The sequence below is a fragment of the Zingiber officinale genome, chromosome 2B (assembly GCF_018446385.1).
Source record: "Zingiber officinale cultivar Zhangliang chromosome 2B, Zo_v1.1, whole genome shotgun sequence".
NCBI classification, from domain to species: Eukaryota; Viridiplantae; Streptophyta; class Magnoliopsida; order Zingiberales; family Zingiberaceae; genus Zingiber; species Zingiber officinale.
In genome coordinates this window covers 9,758,005-9,782,753 of record NC_055989.1, presented here as the reverse complement: position 1 = coordinate 9,782,753, position 24,749 = coordinate 9,758,005, and the positions used below count along the sequence as shown (strand labels likewise).

The 24,749-nt window shown below is 39.1% G+C and overlaps 1 protein-coding gene across 1 annotated transcript; it reads right to left on the bottom strand.

The window, feature by feature from the left end:
- Positions 1-752: 752 nt before the first annotated feature.
- Positions 753-23,691, bottom strand: LOC122048141 (pentatricopeptide repeat-containing protein At1g12775, mitochondrial-like). Its single transcript, XM_042609742.1, has 3 exons — positions 23,315-23,691; positions 23,117-23,199; positions 753-1,078 (listed from the first exon to the last, which is right to left on the bottom strand). Exons 1-3 carry the CDS (start codon positions 23,689-23,691, stop codon positions 753-755), a joined length of 786 nt encoding a protein of 261 aa, XP_042465676.1.
- Positions 23,692-24,749: the final 1,058 nt, after the last annotated feature.

Below are 24,749 nucleotides of genomic sequence, written 5' to 3'. Positions count from 1 at the left end.
CAAGTGAAACCCCAACCTTTCCTTAGCCAAGATCTCGTCACAAAGGTCCAATTGGACCTACAACAACTAGGTTTCAGAAGTAGACCATTTCACCTCTTGCACAACCAATTCCTGCTGGGCTCGAAGCAGTTCTTCCTAAGCTTGTTTGGTCGGCTCCTCTGCAGCCTGTGTTTTCTTGGCCAGCTCCTCCGAGGCTTGGTAGTAGCTTGAGGTTGGGATAACTCATTTTCCAGCTCGTGGAGTCAGTTGGAATAGGTCTTGGCCCTTTTCTTTCATTTCTCCATTTCTTCTTCGGCCTTCTCTTGCACTATTTACGCCATAGTCTATTCTACTTTGGCTTTATCAACAGCGGGCAGAGCCTCTGCAAGCACATGCTTAGAGGGGGTCAATCTAGTATATTGGCTTTCTAGCTCTGCTTTTCATTTCTCCATGTAATGGTGATGCTTCACAAAATGAAGAAGGTGTCAGTGCAATACCTTCACCTCTATTTCGGATTGCACAAATATAGAGAACATAAGTTAGCAATGTCCAAGGGGATTTGTGCACAAATAATAAACTTTACTTTCGAGGCTGTACTGATTATATTCTCAGATATATCCAATAGCCCTAGCCCCAACATGACTTTTGTCTCATAGGATCAAAGTTGCTCGGCTAAGGAAGGGCCAAATCCCTTGGGTATTTCTTCAACACGAGGACCTTAGGGTGGTAAGGTAGGGTCAGAACTTTATCGCACCGATGTAAGGGTCTTCGACTTAAGTCTTTGTCGTATGATCGATCGTCTTAGGAGACTCCACTAGTTCGATGATCAGAGCCGATGTCTTAGTGGTAGGAGCAATCGGTAAAGTAGAGGCAAAAGCCTCAATCTTAGTGGTGGTTCCAATCTCAGCCACAATCCCAAACTCTATTGTTGCTCCAGAGGATACAACCGTCACCATGGACTTCTCAACTGCTATAGAGCAATGGGGTGGTGACATTTCTGAGGACTCCTCAGCTACATCTTCTAAGGCCCACACGCCCTTTGTGGAAGTTAGGTCCCACTTCAAGACCTTGTTCATTGAATCATTAAACATGATCTGACCTATAAAAACAAGAGAAGTTAGTCAGTAAAAAGAGAAATCTAAAAGAAATAGGGTCTTACTCAGTCGATCGTCCAACTTGATCAGATTTGGACTCAGTCAGACCAGGTAAAGAAGGGTTCATTCTCCACCAATAGGCTGGCAATGAACGTCAACCTCGATAGAATCTCGAGAGTATCCAAATACACTTGGTCCTTCTTGTAATTCCCAATAGTGGTTGCACCGGTAAGTCATTGTGCCAGACTATCAGCAAGATATATGAATGAGGGAGTTTTATGAAAATAAAGCAGCTCTTCCAATCATTGTGCAAGGAGCTTTCTGTAAGTATCTCATGTTAGTTTTGATATTGATCAATTGAGTTAAGTTAAGTCCTGTGTATTTGATGTCTTGTGTCTAAGTGTATAGGGATTTAGGAACATAAGAAGTCAAGAGAAAGATGCAACAAGCGAGAAGGGTAGCACGAGAAGCGAGTCGATAGACTCAGTGTATTTGAAGTACAAGGAGCTATAAAAGAGTAATTTGATGGAGTGAGAAGGATACACGAGACACATCCGAGGGACGAGAAGCTGGAAGAAAGCTTACTTGAGGAGAAGATCAATTTCGGCCCACCGATGCATTACCCAAGCAAGCAGAATGCAAAATGATCAACTTCTAAGGTTGACCATTTGACCATTCGAGGTGCCTCGGTTGACTCGAGGCCACCTGAAGACTGAGCCACCTCAGATATCTTGAGGCACCTTAGATGGGCCAGAGGAGCAGTTGTCATGGATTGGATTTGAGGTACCTCTAATTACTCGAGGTGCCTCCAAAGAGTTAGAGTCATTATCGCAGAGATAAATAACAAAGTTCACGCCAACCGACCCAAGGTGTCTCAAATGAACTGAGGTGCCTCTAATATGCTAGATTAGCCAGAAAGACGTTGTGAAGTAGATCACAATCAGCCGAACTGAGGTTCCTCCTTTTGAACTGATGCGCCTTTGATTGAACTAAGGTGCCTCTGATTGAATCGAGAAGCCTCCCAAGTGCCATGTCAGTAAAATGACTATTTCGACCAGGAGGCTGTAAAAAAAACCCTTGAGCTTGAAATTATAACAACACACTAAGTTCCTCAATTTCCAATTTCTATATTTCATTTACTGCTTTCAAACATCATAAGGGGTTACTCCGCCTCTGACTATTGTCAAAGAAGAAACTTGATAGTGCTTTCCATAGTCTTGGATTAACAACCATTCATATTGTAATCAAGTAAGTCTCTCAAGTCTAGACTTTCTATTTTATATTACTTTATTAATTAATTAGTATGTCCTTACTAAAGTAAGTTAGCAAGAGAAATCAAAATTCTAACTTGCAAGCTATTCACCCCCTTTAGTTAGTCCACCGACACTAACAAGTGGTATCAAAGTCCAACAACTTTAGAAGGACTAATCGTCGACTAAAGCAATAAGGAAGATGGCTAGATCCAGCATCGATGTAGTCATTAAAGGATTCACACTTTGGAAGCATCGAATAGAGGTATTTTTCAAAATTGATTTCGACATATTATTAATTATTAAATATGGTTTTGAAGTACCAAGGATGAGAATGAAGAAGAAAAAGAAGAGTTCCAATAGAACAAGAAGTAGTAGACTGAGTTCATAGTAAATAGGCCGAGTTCTATCTTCTAAGCAAGAAGTCAACTAGATCAGCACTTATGCCTCTGCCAAAGAACTTTAGAAGAAGTTCCTAGAGTTACATGAAAGAACCTCGAAGGCCAAGCTAGCAAGATGAGATTTGCTCAAAAATCAGCTAAGCAACCTCTGGATGAAAAAGGGAGAAAGAGTAGTACAACTGTATGCCAGATTAAAGTAGTTAATAACTAGCCTCAATGACCTTGGTGAAATAGTAACAAAAAGATATTTGCTAAGATATGCATTAAATGTCTTTCTAAGAATCCTGGAATGCACATCAAACGTAGACTTTTACTACATTTCCAAAGATCTCGAGGTAAGTAGTTAAGAAAATTTATTTTCGACTTTCAAACTTCACGAATCTCGATGTACATGACTAAGAAAAGAAAAGGAGTCAAATCCGAACCTAGCGCTAACAGCTAAGAAGAATGAATTAAATTTAGAATCATCTGTCGATGAAGATGAAGAAACATATATGGTAAGAAAATTTAAAAGATTGTTAATTCTAACAATTTTAATAAGAAACAGGCAAAGAAGCTTTTATAAATTAAAAGGAAAGTTAGGTGTTGTAACTGTGATGAAGAAGAACATATCAAGGACAACTGCCCCAAATTAAAAGAGATGGGAAAAGAAAAGAACAAGGATCAAGAAAGTCTAAGCGCAAAAATCTTAAGGCAACTTGAAGCGACTCATTGTCAAAAGAGTTAGAGATCGAGGAATATGCCGAACTAGCACTAACGGCCAATTACTTGCCTAAAGATGACCAAAGCTCTTCAAAGGAGAGCAACGATGAAGGAGGAGTCTCAAACTATGAGTCAGAAATGATAAGTGAGGTACGCATACTTCCCTCAGATAAATTGTATGAAGCAGTAAAAATGTTGTTTAGAACATTATATAAAATAAGGACCAAATATATAAATTTGAAGAAAGAATATGCATGCTTATTAGTAAAATTTAGTAAAATTAAAGATGAAAATATAAAATTAAAAGAACAAATAAAAATTTTAAAATCTAACAACAATTCTATATGTTCAAATTTACATGCTCCAACAAGAAACTTTAGATATTGTAGAAGACTTAATTAGTATGCTAGAAATCATAGGGATCAAATTATAAAAGTGTTAAAAAAATGATATTCCTAGAAAATATTTAGTTAATCCAATAGGTAAAATTTATTTTAGATTCTAAAATCTTTATTAACCTATTATATTTCCTTTAGTATTTGCTAGAAATTTTATAAGAAATTTAATTGCTAGAAATTTATGACTTACTTGAAAATATTTTTCATAAACATTATGTTCAAAATTTTTTTTTGGAAAATTGTCTACAAGGAAAATTTTCAAAATTCTTTAACTATTAAATAATTTTTATGAATTTTTTAATAAAAATTAAAATTTTAAAATTTAAATTATCAAAGATTGATTTTTGAAAAACTTGATTTTTCTACATATAACTGTTATATGATGAATGTTCAAAAAAAATAATATAAAATTGTTTTAACTTTAAAATCTATTTTTAAGTATTTAATTTTAAAAATAACTATTTTTGTAAATAAAAATATTTTCTAACTATAAGAAAAAGAGATTTTCTTATAATTTTTTTATGATCAGATTTATATGCTTTACATTGACAAACCATGTTTAGTATTTTTTTTTAAAAGTTAAAAATAATTTTATTTTTTTTTTAGAAAATCTGAAGTTTCATTCTTCAATATTATTTTATTTTAAAAATAATTTCTATACATATACACAAACTTGCGTTACATATGTACATCCCCTAGATTTTTTTCTTCAAATTCTTCTCTACTATTTTTATTTTTTTATCCATATTTTTGACATGATTAAAGGGGGAGAATTAATAAGTGTTAAGTTAAGGGGAGGACTTAATTGTAATATTTGTGTTAAGATACTATAATTGTTATATATATATATATATATATATATATATATATATATATATATATATATATATATATATATATATATATATATATATATATATATATATAATTTCTTGTTTGATTTCACTAAAATTAACTTGGGTTGATGCACATCAAAAAATACGATATTGCAAGTACTTTGGATTAGTTTTGATATTAATCAATTGAGTTAAGTTAGGTCATATGTTTGATGTCTTGTATCTAAATGTGCAGAGGTTTAGGAACACAAGAAGTCGAATGGAATACGCAGTGAACGAGAAGAGTAGCATGGAAAGCGAGTGCTCAGTGCATCCGAGGGACGAGGAGCTGCGAAAGAGTACTTTGGTGAAGCGAGAAGGACGCGTGAGACACATCTGAGGGACGACAAGTTAAAAAAAAGTCTGTTCGAGGAGAAAATCAGAGTTCGGTTTAGGTGAATTCAACTCTAGATGACTGATGCATCACCCAAGTGAATGGAATGTAGATTGGTCAACTTTTGAGATTAAGCATTCGAGGCACCTTGGTTGACTTGAGATGCCTCGGTTGACTCAAGGCGTCCTGAAGACTCGAGATGCCTCGGATACCCAGAGGAGTTGTTGTCGCAGATGGGACTTGAGGTGCCTCCGATTACTCAAGGTGCTTCCGAAGAGTTGGAGTCATTACTGCGAAGATAAGTAGTGAAGTCCATGTCAACTGACTCAAGGCACCTCAGATGAACTTAGATGACTCCAATCTTCCAGATCAACTAGTAAGACATTGTAGATCACAATCAGCCGAGCTGAGATGCCTCTAATTGAACCGAGGCGTCTCTGATGTGCCACGTCATGAAAAAATGACTATTTTGACTAGGACGTTATAAAAAGAGCTCTTGAGCTCTAAATTATAACATCACACTAAGTTCTTCATTTCTAATTTCTGTATTTCATTTCTTGTTTTCAAACATTGTAAGAGGTTATTCCGTTTCCGACCATTGTCAAAGGAACTTGATAGTGCTTTCCATAGTCTTGGATGAACAACCATCGTGGTTGTAACCAAGTAAATCTTTTGAGTCCCTACTTTCTATTTTATGTTACTTTATTAATTAATTTGTGTGTCATTGTTAAAGTAAGTTAGCAAGAGAATCAAAATTCTAACTTGCAGGCTATTCACCCCCCTTTAGTCGGTCTACTAATACTAACACTTTTGGTAGCCATGAGGTCAAGAAGGAAGGGATTGGAAATGAAGGACGAAAGATGACAAACTCACTATATTGGCTAAAGCAGAGAAGACAAAAAAGGGTGGCAAAGACGAAGACATAAGCATAAATGGATGAAGGCCAAGTCGCTTTCGGATGACCTAATATACCTTAGCAGTGGTGCAGTAGGGTTGTTGCATCAACCAACCAAGCCATTGCATAGAGAAAATGAAGTCACAAAGTCTCAGCATAGCCATTAGCTCACTCAGCCGAACGGTTATGACTATGACATAACCTCTCCCTATTAAAGCACAATACTGATAAGTTACGAAGTGACGCATCAACCTATGAGGTAATTCAAATGCAACCATTAAATGCAAAGGTTAAATAGGTGCTAGTACATCATCATTGTCGGATACAAGGTTATGTCAGCAGTAATGCCACCACATGCCTATACAATTAAGGTAGTAATGTGCTCTTGTAGATTGAGATGGATACCACATGTCACCCATTACTGTAGTGGTACAATGCACCAATTATAAACATGATACGCGATCTCGCGTATTGCGTTCATTAAATGTGATGCTTTATCCCTCCGGAGACCAAGACTCGACCAGTTGTCCAGTTGAAATGTCGCCACCTTAGCTCAACATTTTTAATAGGTCAACATTAGTGGGCATAATGACAATTCAACACAATCCAATTAGTCAAACTACGCCTTCTTTAACTAGACTTGGAGGGAAGTGTTGCGATATGACAATTTTCTACAACCCCCACATGTCTCGCGGGGTCAAAAATCATGTTGATTTATCAATCAAAGTCAAGATAGTCAAATATAACCCAAAGGGAATTGGACTCTGCTTAGATGAGAGTCGAGTTCAATTGAATTGGCTCATTATGCTCATCCCAAAGATTCAAGTTTTGGTTAAGTGTAAGTCAGTTACAGTGGCTCCTATCTCAGCTCCTGATCATGACATCCATCTCGGCTTCAGTCACCAACATTGCTCCTGTCTTGACTTCCAACTCAGACATCCTCTGATTCTCAACGCCTCTAATGCATCCAATCTCAACTTCAAATCTAGACATCCTCCATCTCTCTCAACTCCCAACCACGACATACCATCAAGTTCAATCTCATATCCTAGCACCGCCATCTAGCTCGCCTTCGGTCGTCGACACCACCTACCTGTCTCAACCTCAGTTGCTGACATCCACTCCACCTCAGTCTCAGATCCCAGCACCACCTACCTAGCTTGGCCTTAGTCGTCGACATTGCCTATGTCTTGGTATTAATCACTGACATCGACTCCAGCTTAGTCTCAGATCTCGACACCACCTACCTATCTCAGCCTTAATCGTCAACATCCACTTCAACTCAGTCTTAGATTCCGGCACCACCTACCTGACTCAACCTCAATCGCTACATCCACCCTTGTTCAATCTCAGCTCCTGACACGATCTACCTAGCTCAGCCTTAGTCGTCGACTTTGTCTACTCTTAAGGCAACTCTAACACCGACTTCAATTTCTTATTCCCTCATTCTCAGATAAAGCCCACACTCTGCGTGGCTTATTGAAGGCATGGGAGTGGCATCTGTTGGTGCAGGAAGCATCCGACGATCGAACCCGAGTTTTGATAATGGCAAAGGGATTCAAAGTTAAGATTACTTGTTTTCTAACATGCTTGAATGAGGTTTCAGGAAAGTCCTAACTGCGGTTAGGCAGGTGAAAAATCCTAAGGGGTGGTAACCTTAGGTCCTAGGGGGCGGCAACCCTAGGTGGAGGAAAATCCTAAGGGGGGATAACCTTAGGTCCTAGGGGGTGGTAACCCTAGGTGGAGGAAAAACCTAAGGGGCGACAACCTTAGGTCTTAGGGGGTGGTAACCCTAGGTGGAGGAAAATCTTAAGGGGGGGTAACCTTAGGTCCTAGGGGGTGGTAACCCTAGGTGGAGAAAAACTCTAGGGGGCGGTAACCCTAGGCGCAAAGTCCAGTCGGTCTGGAGGACCGGACTGACATCAGGTAATCTCTCCTGAGGGGAGTAGGTGAGGGCGCGTTCCCCTCAGAGGGAACAGTAGGCGTTGGGTCGACCTAGGGTTTCCGGTTGGAAATCTGAAGTCAGACCCAGACAGTCTGATGACTGTCAATCACTTAATTTACTATATTTTATGTGTGCTAACTTTGTCTTGCAGGGTATGTGTGTGTTTGGTGAACTAACATGCTTTGCAGTGACAAATGAGCAAGGCAAGTCTCGGATGAACAGTGTCCGAGGTGCCTCCATGGAGCTTGGAGGCGCCTTCATGGAGCTTGGAGGCGCCTCGGGTGTAGAATGTGAGCTGACCGTGAAGCAGTGCTGAAGGTGCCTCGGATGGAGCTGGAGGTGCCTTGGACCAAGGCTTTGAGGCGCCTTGGAGTGGCTTGAAGGCGCCTTCAAGCTATCGGTGCGACGAGTTCAGCAATGATCCACGCAGGTGACTCGGAGGCCTGGAGGCGCCTTGGATGGTCTTGGAGGCAGCTCCAACAGTGTATAAAAGGAGTGTTCAAGGAAGCAGCTAATTCAACGAATTCTAGAGATCTATACTACAACGTGCTGCTCCAAAAGACACCCTGAAGTGCTATTGCAAGTCCCCGACGACCCGAAGCTTCGAGACTTTGATTCTGTCGTCGGTATAACTCTGTTATTGTTACTGCACTACTGTAATACCTTTGTAATTAAATTTGCGTGATATAGTTGTTGCCCACACAAAGCGATCAACGATCGCTGGCCTTGGAGTAGGAGTCGCCCTAGGCTCCGAACCAAGTAAATATCTTGGTGTCTTTTGTGTATTGTTCTTCTTCCACTGCTACTTCTCGATTGTTTTACGATTACGAAATGAGTGAAAACCGTGAGCGCTACTCACCCCCTCTAGCGCTTTTCGATCCAACAGCATCTGGGTAAGGAGCTTCATCATTGAGAATCATTTCTCTACAAATACTCCAGAACACGTGTTGCTTGATGAATGGAGAGGCAATTATACGATTATCAGATCTGGTATCTTAGATACCTCCCTCCAAACACTTGACATTTAGTGAATGACAAGGTAACTAATGGCTATCGAATCTGGTCCCCTTGGCTAACTCATACAAGGAAGATGGAGGGGCATGCTTTGCAGCAGTTGATATGGAGATGCTTTCTCGACAGCTATATAACCACTTACGAAAGTAATGGAAAGGGATTTCGAACTCTCTACGATTCCACCAGGTCCTCTTCTCCTTCTCTACTTTCTTTTTCCTGTATACCACTTCAAGCAAATCTTAACTTGAGCATCAGAGTGGCATGTCAGAATCTCCCTGGCTCTAGTTTAACTCTCTGTTGAAGTGTGTTTCAGGGTTTTTTCATCATCCACACTAGCAATCTCCAGAGAATGCGTGAGTTGGATCATTCATTGACCGGTGACTTTGTTAGGACCTTCAGATAGCGGCTAGAGAGGGGAGGTGTGAATAGCCGACTCCAAATTCTCGTTTCTTCCTACAATTTGAGTTAGCGCAGCGGAAATAAAAAGTAGAAATGAAAATGGAGAAGATCAAACCTCAAACGCGACGATATAACGAGGTTCAGAGATGATACTCCTACTCCTCGGCATGTCCGTAAGGTGGATGAATCCTATCAATCCGTCGGTGGATGAGACCCCGGAAAATCGGCTAATAAAAACTCCTTCTGGGTGGAGAAACCTCGCCACAATCTCTCTTGCAACAGCAAGATCAGAGTACAAGAAATACAGCAAGAAGTCAAGAACAATATGAATGTAAAACACTAGTTTGCTTGCCTTCTCGTCGACTGTTGATGAAGCAGCAACTTCACGGATGCCAACCACAGCAGCAACTGTTCAGTTGGAAACCCAACCGAGAGAAGCTCACACGAAGCTTCAGCAGTGGAGAGCTCAACAAAGCTCAGATCGCAAGTAGGAAGAAGAGTAATCAGTTCCCAGCACTGTTGATGTAGAGACCCTTATATCCTGAACCTGCGAAGAAGACAAAGAAGAAGCAGAAATCTAGCCGTTGTGACTCAACGGCTAGACCTGGACCGATCAGGCTCCACCCTGATCGGTCAAGGGCGGATCTGATCTGTCAGGGGACCGATCAGGCCCTACGCTGATCGGTCCCCAGACCGATCCCAACTTTCACAGAGAGTTGGTTGCAATCCCTGATCAGTCTGTGGACCGATCAGACCGATCCACCTATTGATCCCCCGTAGATCTGAATCATATCGCTTTTACTGATCGGTCACCAGACCGATCAGATAACCCACAGAAAGCTACTGTGTGGTTACTGATCGGTCACGAGACCGATCAAATAACTAAGGTATCACTGGATCAGTCGACAGACCGATCCAGACAGCCAAAGTATCACTGGATCGGTCAAAAGACCCATCCAATGCCTCTGTTGGTTTTAGAGCTTCCCAGCCCTAAACCCTAACGTCTTCCTGGTCTAGAGAACGAGCTACCGAGCCCTCTCTGACCTAGTCCGGAGAACGAGTTACCGAGCCCTCTCCGACTCCATCGTCCGGGTTAGAGAACGAGCTACCGAGCCCTCTCTGACCCAGTCCGGAGAACGAGCTACCGAGCCCTCTCCGACTCCATCCAGTCCAGAGAACGAGCTACCGAGCCCTCTCCGACTTCCACGTCCGGTCCAGAGAACCAGCTACCGAGCCCTCTCTGACCTAGTCCGGAGAACGAGCTACCGAGCCCTCTCCGACTTCGTCCGGTCCAGAGAACGAGCTACCGAGCCCTCTCCGACATCCCATGCCAAGCTTCCATACTTGGACTTTTCCCCGTGCCAAGCTCTCTACTTGGACTTTTCCCGTGCCAAGCTCCCTGCTTGGACTTTTCCGTGCCAAGTCTCCATACTTGGACTTTTCCCGAATCAGGTCAACTCAAGTCGGGTCAACCAGGTCAACCTTGACCAAAGGTTGCACCCACAATCCCCCAAGTTCCTATTCTTGTCAAACATCAAAATACAACTTCTCTATTCTTGTCAAACATCAAAATATACCTCGAGTCAGGTCAACTCGAGTCGGGTCACCCAGGTCAACCTTGACTTAAGGTTGCACCAACAATCTCCCTCTTTTTGATGTTTGACAAAAACCATAATCAAGTTAGGTTAACCCGATAACCTAACTTAGGCTTTCCAATAGTTCTCCAATGTTCTTCCTCGAACATTCTCTGAACATTCTCCCCAAACTCCAATGTTCTTCCTTGAACATTCTCTGGACATTCTCCCCCTTTTTGACACACATCAAAAAGAGTGAATCAAGGTCAAGAGTTTCTTCCTAATGAAAGTCCCATACCTTTCATTGAAACCCTTAATTTCCCCCTTGATACTAAAATCCACAGTCAACTTAGTGATAATCCCATATCACTCATCCTCAGAAATCTTGACAAGTAAAAACTCCCCCTAAAGGTCAACTCCTCCTTGACCATTGCACCAACAATGTCTTGGAGAGTTTCAACCCTTTAGAAATCTAAAGCACCAACTTCCATAGCTGAAATTTCAGACAACAGTCGAAAATCAACATTTTGGCACACTCTGATCAGTCCCCAGACCGATCAGGACTTCACTGGATCGGTCACCAGACCGATCCACACTGCCCTGGATCGGTCCAGTGACCGATCCAGACTTCCCTGAACCGATCAGGATCTCCTCTGATCGGTCCACGACTCTCTGATATGAATTTCTATTTTTTCTCCCGAAATTCAGAAGCCCCTAAAAAATTACAGAAAATTCCAAAAATTGTAAAATCTTGAGGATACATTCCTCATAACATATATTATCATGGAAAAATAGTTTTCTATGAAAATAACTCCCATTTTTAAATCTTGATACAAAGTTCGAAAGACTTTGAAATAGCTGGTTAATCCATCTTTGTATCAACTTGCTCAATGATGAATGCTATCACTAGAAAAGCTTCATCAAGGTTTTTCAAATCAATTTTGAAATGATCTTAAACCATTCAATTTATGACCACAATCTTAGGGCTAAATGTACATGACTTGTACACAAGTTTTCCCTATGATCCTCAATTTCGAATTAGGCTCATCTAGGTACAAGAACTATGCACCTTGATCCTAACTCATAATCCTAATATCTCACACACATCTAAGGTGTATCAAACACATCCAAGTCAATTTTGATGTGAGATATGGGTTTAGGTCATCTTAAGCTAAGTTCTCATGCATTCTCTAAACAACAATTTGATCTCCATATCAAATTGTGTTTTTATCCTTAAATCAATTTAATTGATCATAAATGCAAGAGATGATGACATGACATAAAATAATATCATAAGTGGAAATATGTGCCAATGTCATGATGTCATGGCATAAAGTATGAAACTTAAATAAGGCATGACATATAACTAACCCAAGTATTATCATAACATTTCAAATGATAATAAAATAAATATGATGTCATGACATGGCTTATGACAAACAATGTATGACAAATAACATATAAAGGTATAGAAAATACCTAATTCTAGCCTTAGTTGCCATTTTTGATAATTTTGATCATTTTGCCATAAATTCTATATTCCTAAGTATAATAGACCTAAAGTCATATACTAAAGATTTTTAGATCACTATGTGTCAATTAGATTGACCCTAGAAAACTCCTCAAATGTGGTTGACACATCCTAATCACCTTAGTAATAATTTTTAATTTCATTTTCAAGGTCTGATTACACCTTGAAAATTCCTAAAATGCCACCTTTTGCCATGAGTAGGTTAACTACCTATCCAATTAAGGTTGGCACACCCTAAACCATCTAACGTGAAGAAATCACGCTCCTAGGAACCCAATACCTATTTGAGCTCATTGGGTTCACTAAATATTCACTAGGGATGACTTCCCTAGCAACCCTCCTAATGACCCTCCTAGGCTTTAAAGCCTTGGTCATTTGGGACTCATCAAGATCAACTCTAGGGGTGACTCCCCTTGTGACCTTGGTGATGGTCTTCTTAGCCCTAGGTCTTGTTCCATAATCGAATGGAACATTATGATAAGCGGGCTTGACCACTTGAGACTTAGGTTTGTGACCCAAACCTCTCATGTCCTTGGGCTTTGATTTTTGACCCTTAGACCCTAGAGTTGACTTCTCCAAATTCTTAAGGGCCTTTTCTAAAGTGTCAAGTCTTGACCTCAAGACTTGATTTTCCTTCTTTAATACCTCAAGCTTTAATTTTCCATTTTTCTTTGAGGTATTCCTAGGCATATGTCTAGTTGTTTTGGGATTCCTATCTAGGTTTTCCTTAACCTTAGATGAGTTAACTCTAGGGTTGACATTTCTAGCATTGTCCTTATCTAGGCTAACATGTTTGGCACCTAAGCACATGTATCGGTTTCTATGGTTATCATGCTTATCATTATTGACAATTGCAATAAAACTACTAGCATGTGTCTTATTAGAATTGCAAGAATGTGCCTTAAAGGATACCTTAGGGTTTGCCTTAGCTCCCCACATAGATGTGCTTGGTCTCTTGTCCTTGTGAGGTTGTCTCCCCCTTGGACATTGACTCCTATAATGTCCCCTTTGCTTGCATTGGAAGCACACCACGTGCTCCTTGCCCTTGCGTATCGGGACTCCGACTTCCTTGACTTTTGGTGCCGGTGGAGTCTTCCTAATCCTCTTTGGACATTTACTTTTGTAATGCCCATATTCCCTACACTCAAAGCACATTATATGTGATTTATTTGAAATTAAGTTGCTTGAGTTACCTAGGGTTGAGGATGGATATAAGCTCTCTCCTTCATCCCTTCCGGAGGTAGAGGCTTCTTCTTCTTGCTCCATTCTTGAAGAAGAACTCTCCTCCTCTTCTTCCTTAGATGTTGAGTAGCCCTCAACTTCTAATTCCATACCTCCATGATGGGAGCTACTTAGCTCACTTGACTCCTCTTCATGACTTGAATTGGAGCTCTCCTCATGGAACTTAGCCAAGTTGTTCTACAACTCCTTGGCATTGTTGTATCTACCTATCTTACACAAGATATCATTAGGTAATGAAAATTCAAAGATTTTCGTTACCTCGTCGTTGATTATGGATTGGTGGATTTGTTCCTTCGTCCACTTCTTCTTTTCGAGAGGTTCTCCATCTTTATCCACCGGAGGAATAAAACCTACTTGTACACAATTCCAATTTACTAGGTTAGTCATAAGAAAATACTTCATTCTTACCTTCCAATAAGCGAAGTCATCGCGATCGTAGAAGGGTGGAATCGTGATGTCTTCTCCAAGTTGATCCATTCTCTAGCTCGTGCTCCCCGGGGTGTTAATCCGACGAAGAGCGACCTCGCTCTGATACCACTTGTTAGGACCTTCGGATAGCGGCTAGAGAGGGGAGGTGTGAATAGCCGACCCCAAATTCTCGTTTCTTCCTACAATTTGAGTTAGCGCAGCAGAAATAAAAAGTAGAAACGAAAATGGAGAAGATCAAACCTCAAACGCGACGATATAACGAGGTTCGGAGATGATACTCCTACTCCTCGGCGTGTCCGTAAGGTGGACGAATCCTATCAATCCGTCGGTGGATGAGACCCCGGAAAACCGGCTAATAAAAACTCCTTCTGGGTGGAGAAACCTCGCCACAATCTCTCTTGTAACAGCAAGATCAGAGTACAAGAAATACAGCAAGAAGTCAAGAACAATATGAATGTAAAACACTAGTTTGCTTGCCTTCTCGTCGACTGTTGATGAAGCAGCAACTTCACGGATGCCAACCGCAGCAGCAACTGTTCAGTTGGAAACCCAGCCGAGAGAAGCTCACACGAAGCTTCAGCAGTGGAGCGCTCAACAAAGCTCAGATCGCAAGTAGGAAGAAGAGTAATCAGTTCCCAGCATTGTTGATGTAGAGGCCCTTATATCCTGAACCTGCGAAGAAGACAAAGAAGAAGCAGAAATCTAGCCGCTGTGACTCAACGGCTAGACCTGGACCGATCAGGCTCCACCCTGATCGGTCCAGGGCGGATCTGATCGGTCAGGGGACCGATCAGACCCTACGCTGATCGGTCCCCAAACCGATCCCAACTCTCACAGAGAGTTGGTTGCGATCCCTGATCGGTCTGTGGACCGATCAGCCTATAGGTGGATCGGTCCACAGATCGATCAGCCTATAGATCTGAATCATATCGCCTTCTTACTGATCGGTCACCAGACCGATCAGATAACTCACAGAAAGTTTCTGTGTAGTTACTGATCGGTCCACAGACCGATCAAATAACCAAGGTATCACTGGATCGGTCGACAGACCGATCCAGACAGCCAAAGTATCACTGGATCGGTCAACAGACCGATCCAATGCCTCTGTTGGTTTTAGAGCTTCTCAGCCCTAAACCCTAATGTCTTCCTGGTCTAAAGAATGAGCCACCGAGCCCTCTCTGACCTAGTCCGGAGAACGAGCTACCGAGCCCTCTCCGACTCCATCGTCCGGGTTAGAGAACGAGCTACCGATCCCTCTCTGACCCAGTCCGGAGAACGAGCTACTGAGCCCTCTCCGACTCCATCCAGTCCAGAGAACGAGCTTGTAACGACCCAAATATCCTCAATTAGAGTCCTAAAAGTAATTTAAAAATATTTAAAAATTCTAAAGAAATATTCTAGGGATTTTTAGAAATTTTTAGAGTATTTTTATGTAATTTTTGGAGGTCGTTTGGTATTTTTACTAAACGAAGGAAGTTTCGACAAAAAAATGTCCAAGCCGAGAATTGAACCCACGACCTTTGACTCGGTCAAAACCCAGCTGACCAGGTGGGTAAACAGATTTTTCTGTTTAGAAAAGGTAGCGAATTTATTTAAGATAGTTAACAGAATATTATAAAAGGGAAAAGATGATCTTGGATTTGTTTGTTTAGAAAAGGTAGCGAATTTATTTAAGATAGTTAACAGAATATTATAAAAGGGATAAGTTGATGTTGGATTTGTTTGTTTAGAAAAAGTAGAGAATTTATTTAAAATAATTAACAGAATATTGGATTATAAAAGGGATAAGTTGATGTTGGATTTGTCTGTTAAGAAAAGATAGCGAATTTATTTAAGGAGTTAACAGAAATATTAAGTTATAAAAAGGGATAAGTTGATGCTCTGTTTTCCCATAACTTAAACCATTCTCTCCTTCTCTTCTGCGTACGATGGCGGAGCTCGGGCAGAAAATCGGACGACTAAGGTCCTAGAAGCCCTTTTTGTTCGGTTGTGAGTCTAAGAATCAAGGTAAGTGCTTCTCACCTGCAGTAGGAGTAGTTTCAGATCTTTGTTCTTCTTGAATTCGAATCATAAGAAGCGCTTATAGTGCAGATTTTTAATCAAGCCTATAGTGCAGATTTTAATTAAGCTTATAATGTAGATTTTTATGTAGAGCTTATATTGCAGATTTTAATTAAGCGCTTATAGTGCAGATTTTTAATTTAGCCTATAGTGCAGATTTTAATTTTGCTTATAATGCAGATTTTTATGTAGAGCTTATATTGCAGATTTTAATTAAGCTTATAGTGCAGATTTTATGTTTGCATAGTATGTAGAAATAGAGTAGCATAGAATGCAAAATCTTGATTAGAATAGTATGCAGAATTTTGATTAGCATAGTATGCAGATTTTTGTTTATCCATTTCAAAGTTAGAATTTGTTTAAACATTTCAGTTTTTAAAGAATCATTATTTTACTAAAGGTATTAACAAGTATAAGAAAGATAAAGAAAAGAAAGAAAAAGGTCAAGGCCTTAAGTAGATCCCAAAGTCAAGACTTTAGGGATTTTGGCACACAAGGTGCTTAAAGAAAATGCCGAGGCATTATATATTAGAAGTAATAAAAGATAACAAGTATTTTACTTTATTTAAGAGGCTAGTACCCGACTTCCGAGGTTGTCGTTAAACAAATCCAGGTGTCCAATCCCGAGGTCTTGGCCCTGGTAGACCGAGGTATGCTCTTTTAGGATTGGTGGCTCGCTACCCCAACCTATTAGGGAACGCGCATAAGATGGTACTACGCCTGGGCCCAAGAAGAAAGTTGATTATTATTTTGAAGTATTAAAGTATAAGTTTTTAAACAAGTGAAGATTCAGAAAGTGTTTAAAATTCAGCAAGATTATGCTAGCATGATTGTATAGATTTGTTATACACGTTTAGCATTTCAGTATGTTTCTTTTGCTTGTAGATGAGCATGAGTAGTTTTCCTTTTGAGCATTCAGCTTTTAGATTTCAGTATATTCACATGCATATTCGAGTTTTGTGAGTTAGATAGTGCTTACTAAGCAATTTTGCTTATAGATGCATTTTCCTCTTACTGCAGATAAAGGAAAGGAAAAGTTATAGCAAAGGAAGACGACAAGGAGGTGCGGATGGATGTGTGATGCCTGGACTATAGAAGCCTTGGGATTTAGCATAAGAATTTATTAACAAAGAGTTGAGTAGAATGTATTTGATGAGTCATTTAGTCTTCTGCTGTTAGTTAATTGTAAGTTTTGAGTTCTCCGAGAGTTTTAGGAATTTCTATCAACATGTGTACAATGTTAGTTAAGATAAGTTAGTAGGCCAGTAGCGCTCCGCCCTCACAGTCTAGTAGTGAGGAGGGCGGGGTGTTACAGTTGGTATCAGAGCAGTTCCTATTCTCCAGCATCACACATCAGCACCAACCTTGCCGTTTTCAAGTAAGAAAGTATTTAATTTTTAGTATGCTTTTCTTTATTCTTTACAGTAAAGAGAAATCCTTAGAAGTATTAGATTATATGTACAGAATAGGGAGATGTTTAGAAGTGCTTATAAAGTTAAGAATTCTGCTTAGTTTCTTGTACATAACAAGATGTGTTCTGGGATGGTGGTATGATCCGGGGACCTAAGCCCGGTGAGCGCGCCAGAATCAAACAAGATGTGTTCTGGGATGGTGGTATGATCCGGGGACCTAAGCCCGGTGAGCGCGCCAGAATCAAACAAGATATGTTCTGGGATGGTGGTATGATCTGGGGACCTAAGCCCAGTGAGCGCCATAATCAAACAAGATATGTTCTGGGATGGTGGTATGATCCGGGGACCTAAGCCCGGTGAGCGCGTTAGAAACAAGATGTGTTCTGGGATGGTGGTATGATCCGGGGACCTAAGCCCGGTGAGCGCGCCAGAATCAAACAAGATATGTTCTGGGATGGTGGTATGATCTGGGGACCTAAGCCCAGTGAGCACGCCAGAATCAAACAAGATATGTTCTGGGATGGTGGTATGATCCGGGGACCTAAGCCCGGTGAGCGCGCCAGAATAAAGGGGAACTCCGATCCTAAGTTCGGATCCCTACCAACCTAGCGCTAGGGTAGTTGTCTGATCAACAACTTATGTTACAGTACTACTAAGTGCAACTAGGCCACCACAATAGTATGTTTATAAGTATGCATGCAAGTATGTTCAAGTCATGTTATATTTATATTTACGTTTATGTTTAGGTCCACGTTATGTTCATGTTATGTTCTTGCCTATGCATATGGACATGCTTGTGATCGAGTCTATCATCATGTTTAGTTCATCTACCATGCTTACGTTTATGTTTTCATGCTTATGTCACTGCTTATGCTTATGTTCATTGTATGTAGGTTAGGAGGTCCTAAGATACCTTTGATGTAGTTTTCCTTAGTATATTAGATTATGGACGCTAACTAATGCATGTAGAAGGTAGAGAACATGCTATAGAATTATTCTAAGTTCGAGGACGAACTTTTTATAAGATATGGGGAATTGTAACGACCCAAATTTCCTCAATTAGAGTCCTAAAAGTAATTTAAAAATATTTAAAAATACTATAGAAATATTCTAGGGATTTTTAGAAATTTTTAGAGTATTTTTATATAATTTTTGGAGGTCGTTTGGTATTTTTACTAAACGAAGGAAGTTTCGACAAAAAAATGTCCAAGCCGAGAATTGAACCCACGACCTTTGACTCGGTCAAAACCCAGCTGACCAGGTGGGCAAAACAGATTTTTCTGTTTAGAAAAGGTAGCGAATTTATTTAAGATAGTTAACAGAATATTATAAAAGGGAAAAGATGATCTTGGATTTGTTTGTTTAGAAAGGTAGCGAATTTATTTAAGATAGTTAACAGAATATTATAAAAGGGATAAGTTGATGTTGGATTTGTTTGTTTAGAAAAAGTAGCGAATTTATTTAAAATAATTAACAGAATATTGGATTATAAAAGGGATAAGTTGATGTTGGATTTGTCTGCTAAGAAAAGATAGCGAATTTATTTAAGGAGTTAACAGAAATATTAAGTTATAAAAAGGGATAAGTTGATGCTCTGTTTTCCCATAACTTAAACCATTCTCTCCTTCTCTTCTGCGTACGATGGCGGAGCTCGGGCAGAAAACGAAAGGGAGTTAGGGCATCATTTGCGGCGGACGGCTAAGGTCCTAGAAACCCTTTTTGTTCGGTTGTGAGTCCAAGAAGCAAGGTAAGTGCTTCTCACCTGCAGTAGGAGTAGTTTCGGACCTTTGTTCTTCTTGAATTCGAAGCATAAGAAGCGCTTATAGTGTAGATTTTTAATTAAGCCTATAGTGCAGATTTTTAATTAAGCTTATAATGCAGATTTTTATGTAGAGCTTATATTGCAGATTTTAATTAAGCGCTTATAGTGCAGATTTTTAATTAAGCCTATAGTGCAGATTTTAATTAAGCTTATAATGCAGATTTTTATGTAGAGCTTATATTGCAGATTTTAATTAAGCTTATAGTGCAGATTTTATGTTTGCATAGTATGTAGAAATAGAGTAGCATAAAATGCAAAATCTTGATTAGAATAGTATGCAGAATTTTGATTAGCATAGTATGCAGATTTTTGTTTATCCATTTCAAAGTTAGAATTTGTTTAAACATTTCAGTTTTTAAAGAATCATTATTTTACTAAAGGTATTAACAAGTATAAGAAAGATAAAGAAAAGAAAGAAAAAGGTCAAGGCCTTAAGTAGATCCCAAAGTCAAGACTTTAGGGATTTTGGCACACAAGGTGCTTAAAGAAAATGCCGAGGCATTATATATTAGAAGTAATAAAAGATAACAAGTATTTTACTTTATTTAAGAGGCTAGTACCCGACTTCCGAGGTTGTCGTTAAACAAATCCAGGTGTCCAATCCCGAGGTCTTGGCCCTGGTAGACCGAGGTATGCTCTTTTAGGATTGGTGGCTCGCTACCCCAACCTATTAGGGAACGCGCATAAGATGGTACTACGCCTGGGCCCAAGAAGAAAGTTGATTATTATTTTGAAGTATTAAAGTATAAGTTTTTAAACAAGTGAAGATAAGTGTTTAAAATTCAGCAAGATTATGCTAGCATGATTGTATAGATTTGTTATACACGTTTAGCATTTCAGTATGTTTCTTTTGCTTGTAGATGAGCATGAGTAGTTTTCCTTTTGAGCATTCAGCTTTTAGATTTCAGTATATTCACATGCATATTCGAGTTTTGTGAGTTAGATAGTGCTTACTAAGCAATTTTGCTTATAGATGCATTTTCCTCTTACTGCAGATAAAGGAAAGGAAAAGTTATAGCAAAGGAAGACGACAAGGAGGTGCGGATGGATGTGTGATGCCTGGACTATAGAAGCCTTGGGATTTAGCATAAGAATTTATTAACAAAGAGTTGAGTAGAATGTATTAGATGAGTCATTTAGTCTTCCGCTGTTAGTTAATTGTAAGTTTTGAGTTCTCCGAGAGTTTTAGGAATTTCTATCAACATGTGTACAATGTTAGTTAAGATAAGTTAGTAGGCCAGTAGCGCTCCGCCCTCACAGTCTAGTAGTGAGGAGGGCGGGGTGTTACAGAGCTACCGAGCCCTCTCCGACTTCCACGTCCGGTCCAGAGAACGAGCTACCGAGCCCTCTCTGACCTAGTCCGGAGAATGAGCTACCGAGTCCTCTCCGACTTCGTCCGGTCTAGAGAACGAGCTACCGAGCCCTCTCCGACCTCCCATGCCAAGCTTCCATACTTGGACTTTTCCCCGTGCCAAGCTCCCTACTTGGACTTTTCCCGTGTCAAGCTCCCTGCTTGGACTTTTCCGTGCCAAGTCTCCATACTTGGACTTTTCCCGAATCAGGTCAACTCAAGTCGGGTCAACCAGGTCAACCTTGACCAAAGGTTGCACCCACAATCCCCCAAGTTCCTATTCTTGTCAAACATCAAAATACAACTTCTCTATTCTTGTCAAACATCAAAATATACCTCGAATCAGGTCAACTCGAGTCGGGTCACCGAGGTCAACCTTGACTTAAGGTTGCACCAACAGACTTGACGATCCATGATATTTTACTGGAATGATAAGGATCCTTTGTTTAACTTTCTAAAACCTACATATGCTACATCATATTAGTCTAACAACCTTCTAGATAAGAAGACCACATCATAGGTAGATTCCTAACCTTGATAATAATCAACAAGTGTTACTTGGTTTCGTATTTTTTTCTTAACTTTTCTTTCTTTTTTTAACTTTTCTTTCTTTTTTAACTTGCTTTTAGTTCATGAACATGACATGCCAACAAACCCTAAGTGACATGGCACAAGAGTGATAATAGTTCTTTGATGGAGTTTCTCATTCATAATCATATTCATCTTTTTTTTTTCCTTGCTTTTTTTAGTTCATGAGCATGCCAACAAACCCTAAGTGACTTGGCACAAGAATGATAATAGTTCTTTGATGGGCATCGGGTCATAGCAGTCAACAAAGTTCTGGCCGTAGTTATGTGACTACATAAATTGTCCCGAGGCCAATTGACAAAAGAGATATCTTAGACCCTAATGTCATTTTGTTCTCATCTAATCCTACGGAAAAATCCTTCGCACATCATTTTTTTTACAGAACCTTTTGAAGTGGAATGACATCATCAATGGATGTCTATGACATTGCAAATACCAGGTAGTATCTTTAGTAAAGATGATTACATTCATCTCTTCACAGTCTATTTTAAATTATATGAAAAAAAAGTAAATCATAACGACCAAATAAATAAATAGAGATAGGAGTTTTATCACGAAAATAAATTTTCTCAAAGAACAAAACAAAAGCCAACAGTAAATAGATTTGATTGTTTGATTAATCTAGATTTGCAAACCAATAGATTTGATTGTTTTTATAATTTTTTTTTTTTCTAGAATTTTTGTTTTCAAAAATGATATTCTGGTCAAGATTTGAAAATTTATAATTTATATTGATTTGCAAACCAATAGTTTGTTTGAATTTTAATTATATTGATTTGGTTCGTGTTCATTAAATCAAGAGTATATAATTTTATTTTAGTTAAATTAAATGAATGAAGGGGGAGGGTGATGTTAGAGTTCCTTTGAGCGTTTAAGAAAGTTAATCAAGTCTCCTTAGAGTTCCTTTGAGTGTCTTTCTTTATGCACATATATGAATTTGCATATTTATAATATAATACTTTTCTTTTTTGGGAGTTTGCTCTAATATTAATTAAATTAACTGAGTTTTTTTTTGGTTAGATTGGTCATCTTACGAAGTGAAATGAGTCTCGATCTCAGTAATGATGCAAACAAAGGAATTGCTATGTGAGAGTTATTGATTTGATTGTGTTCAAGTCGAATTGAAGGAGGAATGAGTCTAAGGCATGCATTTTTGATGAATCTAATAGGCTCAGAGGAAGTGTTTTTATGAATGCATAATATTATGAATGTAGTTTATGGGAACATGTCTTTCATTAAGTTTTTCTACTGCCTTATTTAGCAGTACAAAAATGCATTTTCTATTCTTTCTCATTTATCAGTTGAGACTTTTGTTTGCTGTCCTAGATATTCTGTTAGGAACTGGTGCATTCCCTAGTTATCTACCATAATCCTAACCTTGTCCCTAACTACTTTGAGTGTTTCAGAATTCTGTTAGGAACTGATGACGACCCAAAATGTCGTACCGTAAACAAAGTAGATTATTGTTGGGCATGGGATGAAAGAAAGGAAAAGAAGGCCCTAGAGGCGACCAAGAATCAAATGCCCTAAAAGGAAGATGATAGGATTGTCGCGGTTAGATGACTCAATCGAAATAGGCTATAATATGGAACTTCTATTCAAAGGAAAATCCATACAAAATCTAACTCCAGGTAGATGTGAAGTGTCCTAATCAAACCCATCACACTAATACTGTCATACATTAAAGCACAGAGAAATTGCAACTTGAGGCATGAACTTTATGAAATATTGGAAGGGTTGAAAATGATTAGGATGAGAAAGGAAATACTTATGGAATAACTAAACAGTTTCAAATTACAAATTAAAATGTGCAATTATACACAGATTTTGTTCAACAAAGAACTGCAAAAGACTTACTAAATCCAATTTCAATCCAATTTTCTTTGCAAGTTCAGACAATGGTCTGAAACACAGTGACAGGTATGAATCATGAAAAGAAGCTTCAGAAATCATACTAAGTAGAAGCTTATGAAACATCAGGATTGCCAGATTGGATATCAGAAGATGTCGTTCGTTACACAAATAGTCTCAGTCTCTCCTCGTCGATCGCAGTTAACCATCCTGTAAGAAGATTCATTGTCACATAGTCCGGTTTGCATCCCTGTGAACTCATCTTGTCCATAAGCTCGAAGGCTTTCTGAGACATGTTATGGTCCTCAAAACCCTTGAAAATGGAGGTGTAGGTCTTGACGACGGGCAATATATCTTGTTTCTGCATCTCATTGAAGAGGTCAACTTTTTGATTCTTACAATAAGAATCAATGAGGATGGTATAAATAACAGTGGCCGGCACCACTGACATTTCCATGCTCCTCATGGCCTGGTCAAGTTCATCAGCCTTGCAGTAACCGTTGATCAGAGTTCCATAAGTGACAACATTAGGTTTTGCATCCATGATCGACCATTTCGCTGAGGAATTTATCAACCTTCGAAAAATCACCAGCCTTGCAAAAAGCATCAATCAAGGTAGTGTATGTGAAGATGTTATGCCTAAGCCCTTCCTTGCACATTTCAGTCGTATATCTCGAATGCATTATCCAACATCTTCTTCTTGCAAAACCCACTGATCAAAATGTTATAGCTCTTTATGTCTACTCGAAAACCATTCTTTCTCATCAACAACGCATTAGAATAAGCATCATCCAATTTACCAACTTGAGTCAACCCACAGATGAGAGTGGAGTATGTTGTAGAATCAGGGGAAACTCCTTCCTTGATCATCTCATCAAACAACGCCATCGCCCTTCCTACTTTGTTGGAATGAAGAAAAGCACCAATCAGGATTTTATAGGTGATAGCATTGCCTTTAACTTCCGGCCACTTGACCTTTTTCTTTCGGAAAAAATCTAGGGCACTTCCGATCATCCCATGCCTGCACATTCCATTTACAAAGGTATTCAGCGTAAAGAATAACTTAATATCCAGTTGCATTGAATATTCACTGCAGATAGTAATAGAGGAGACTCATGTCATCATTGATCACCATACAAATAACTTAATATCCATTATTAGATGATAACTTATCAACATCTAAAGAATAAACTTCTCTCAACAATATATAAAGAGGCAATATGATTATTATGGAGCAAACCAAACTTCAATTTCACTGTCTATGAACCTTTTGAGTGCTTTATGAATATTATAAAGTTTTTCAATTATTTGTCCTTATTCATTTAAGATAACACATACTGCTGACATAAATACATAGGTGACCACTGTGTTTGAATTTGTCATGCTATAAAAAATCTTCTTAATTTATACATATAATTCTAGGAGAATGATGCTATGGCGACCACTGTGTTTGGTAGGGAAAAAGAACTGTCCAATAGGGATAAAGACGAGCTAGTATCTGAAGAAAATATTATCATATATACGTGTTTACCTTGAATATCGATTATCTTTCTATAACTCAATTTACATTTAATTAACATGCAAAATAAATATTTTTGAAGA

What these genes read in the sequence shown, in the direction of transcription:
- LOC122048141 (XM_042609742.1), bottom strand. Translation starts at nt 23,691, where the DNA reads ATGGATGCAAAACCTAATGTTGTCACTTATGGAACTCTGATCAACGGT. An exon ending in GAGAGACTGAGACTATTTGT is followed by an intron (nt 23,200 to 23,314) that starts GTAACGAACGAC and finishes ACTGTGTTTCAG; the next exon opens with ACCATTGTCTGAACTTGCAA. An exon ending in CTTTGTTGAACAAAATCTGT is followed by an intron (nt 1,079 to 23,116) that starts GTATAATTGCAC and finishes TTGTTTTTATAG; the next exon opens with GTCAGATCATGTTTAATGAT.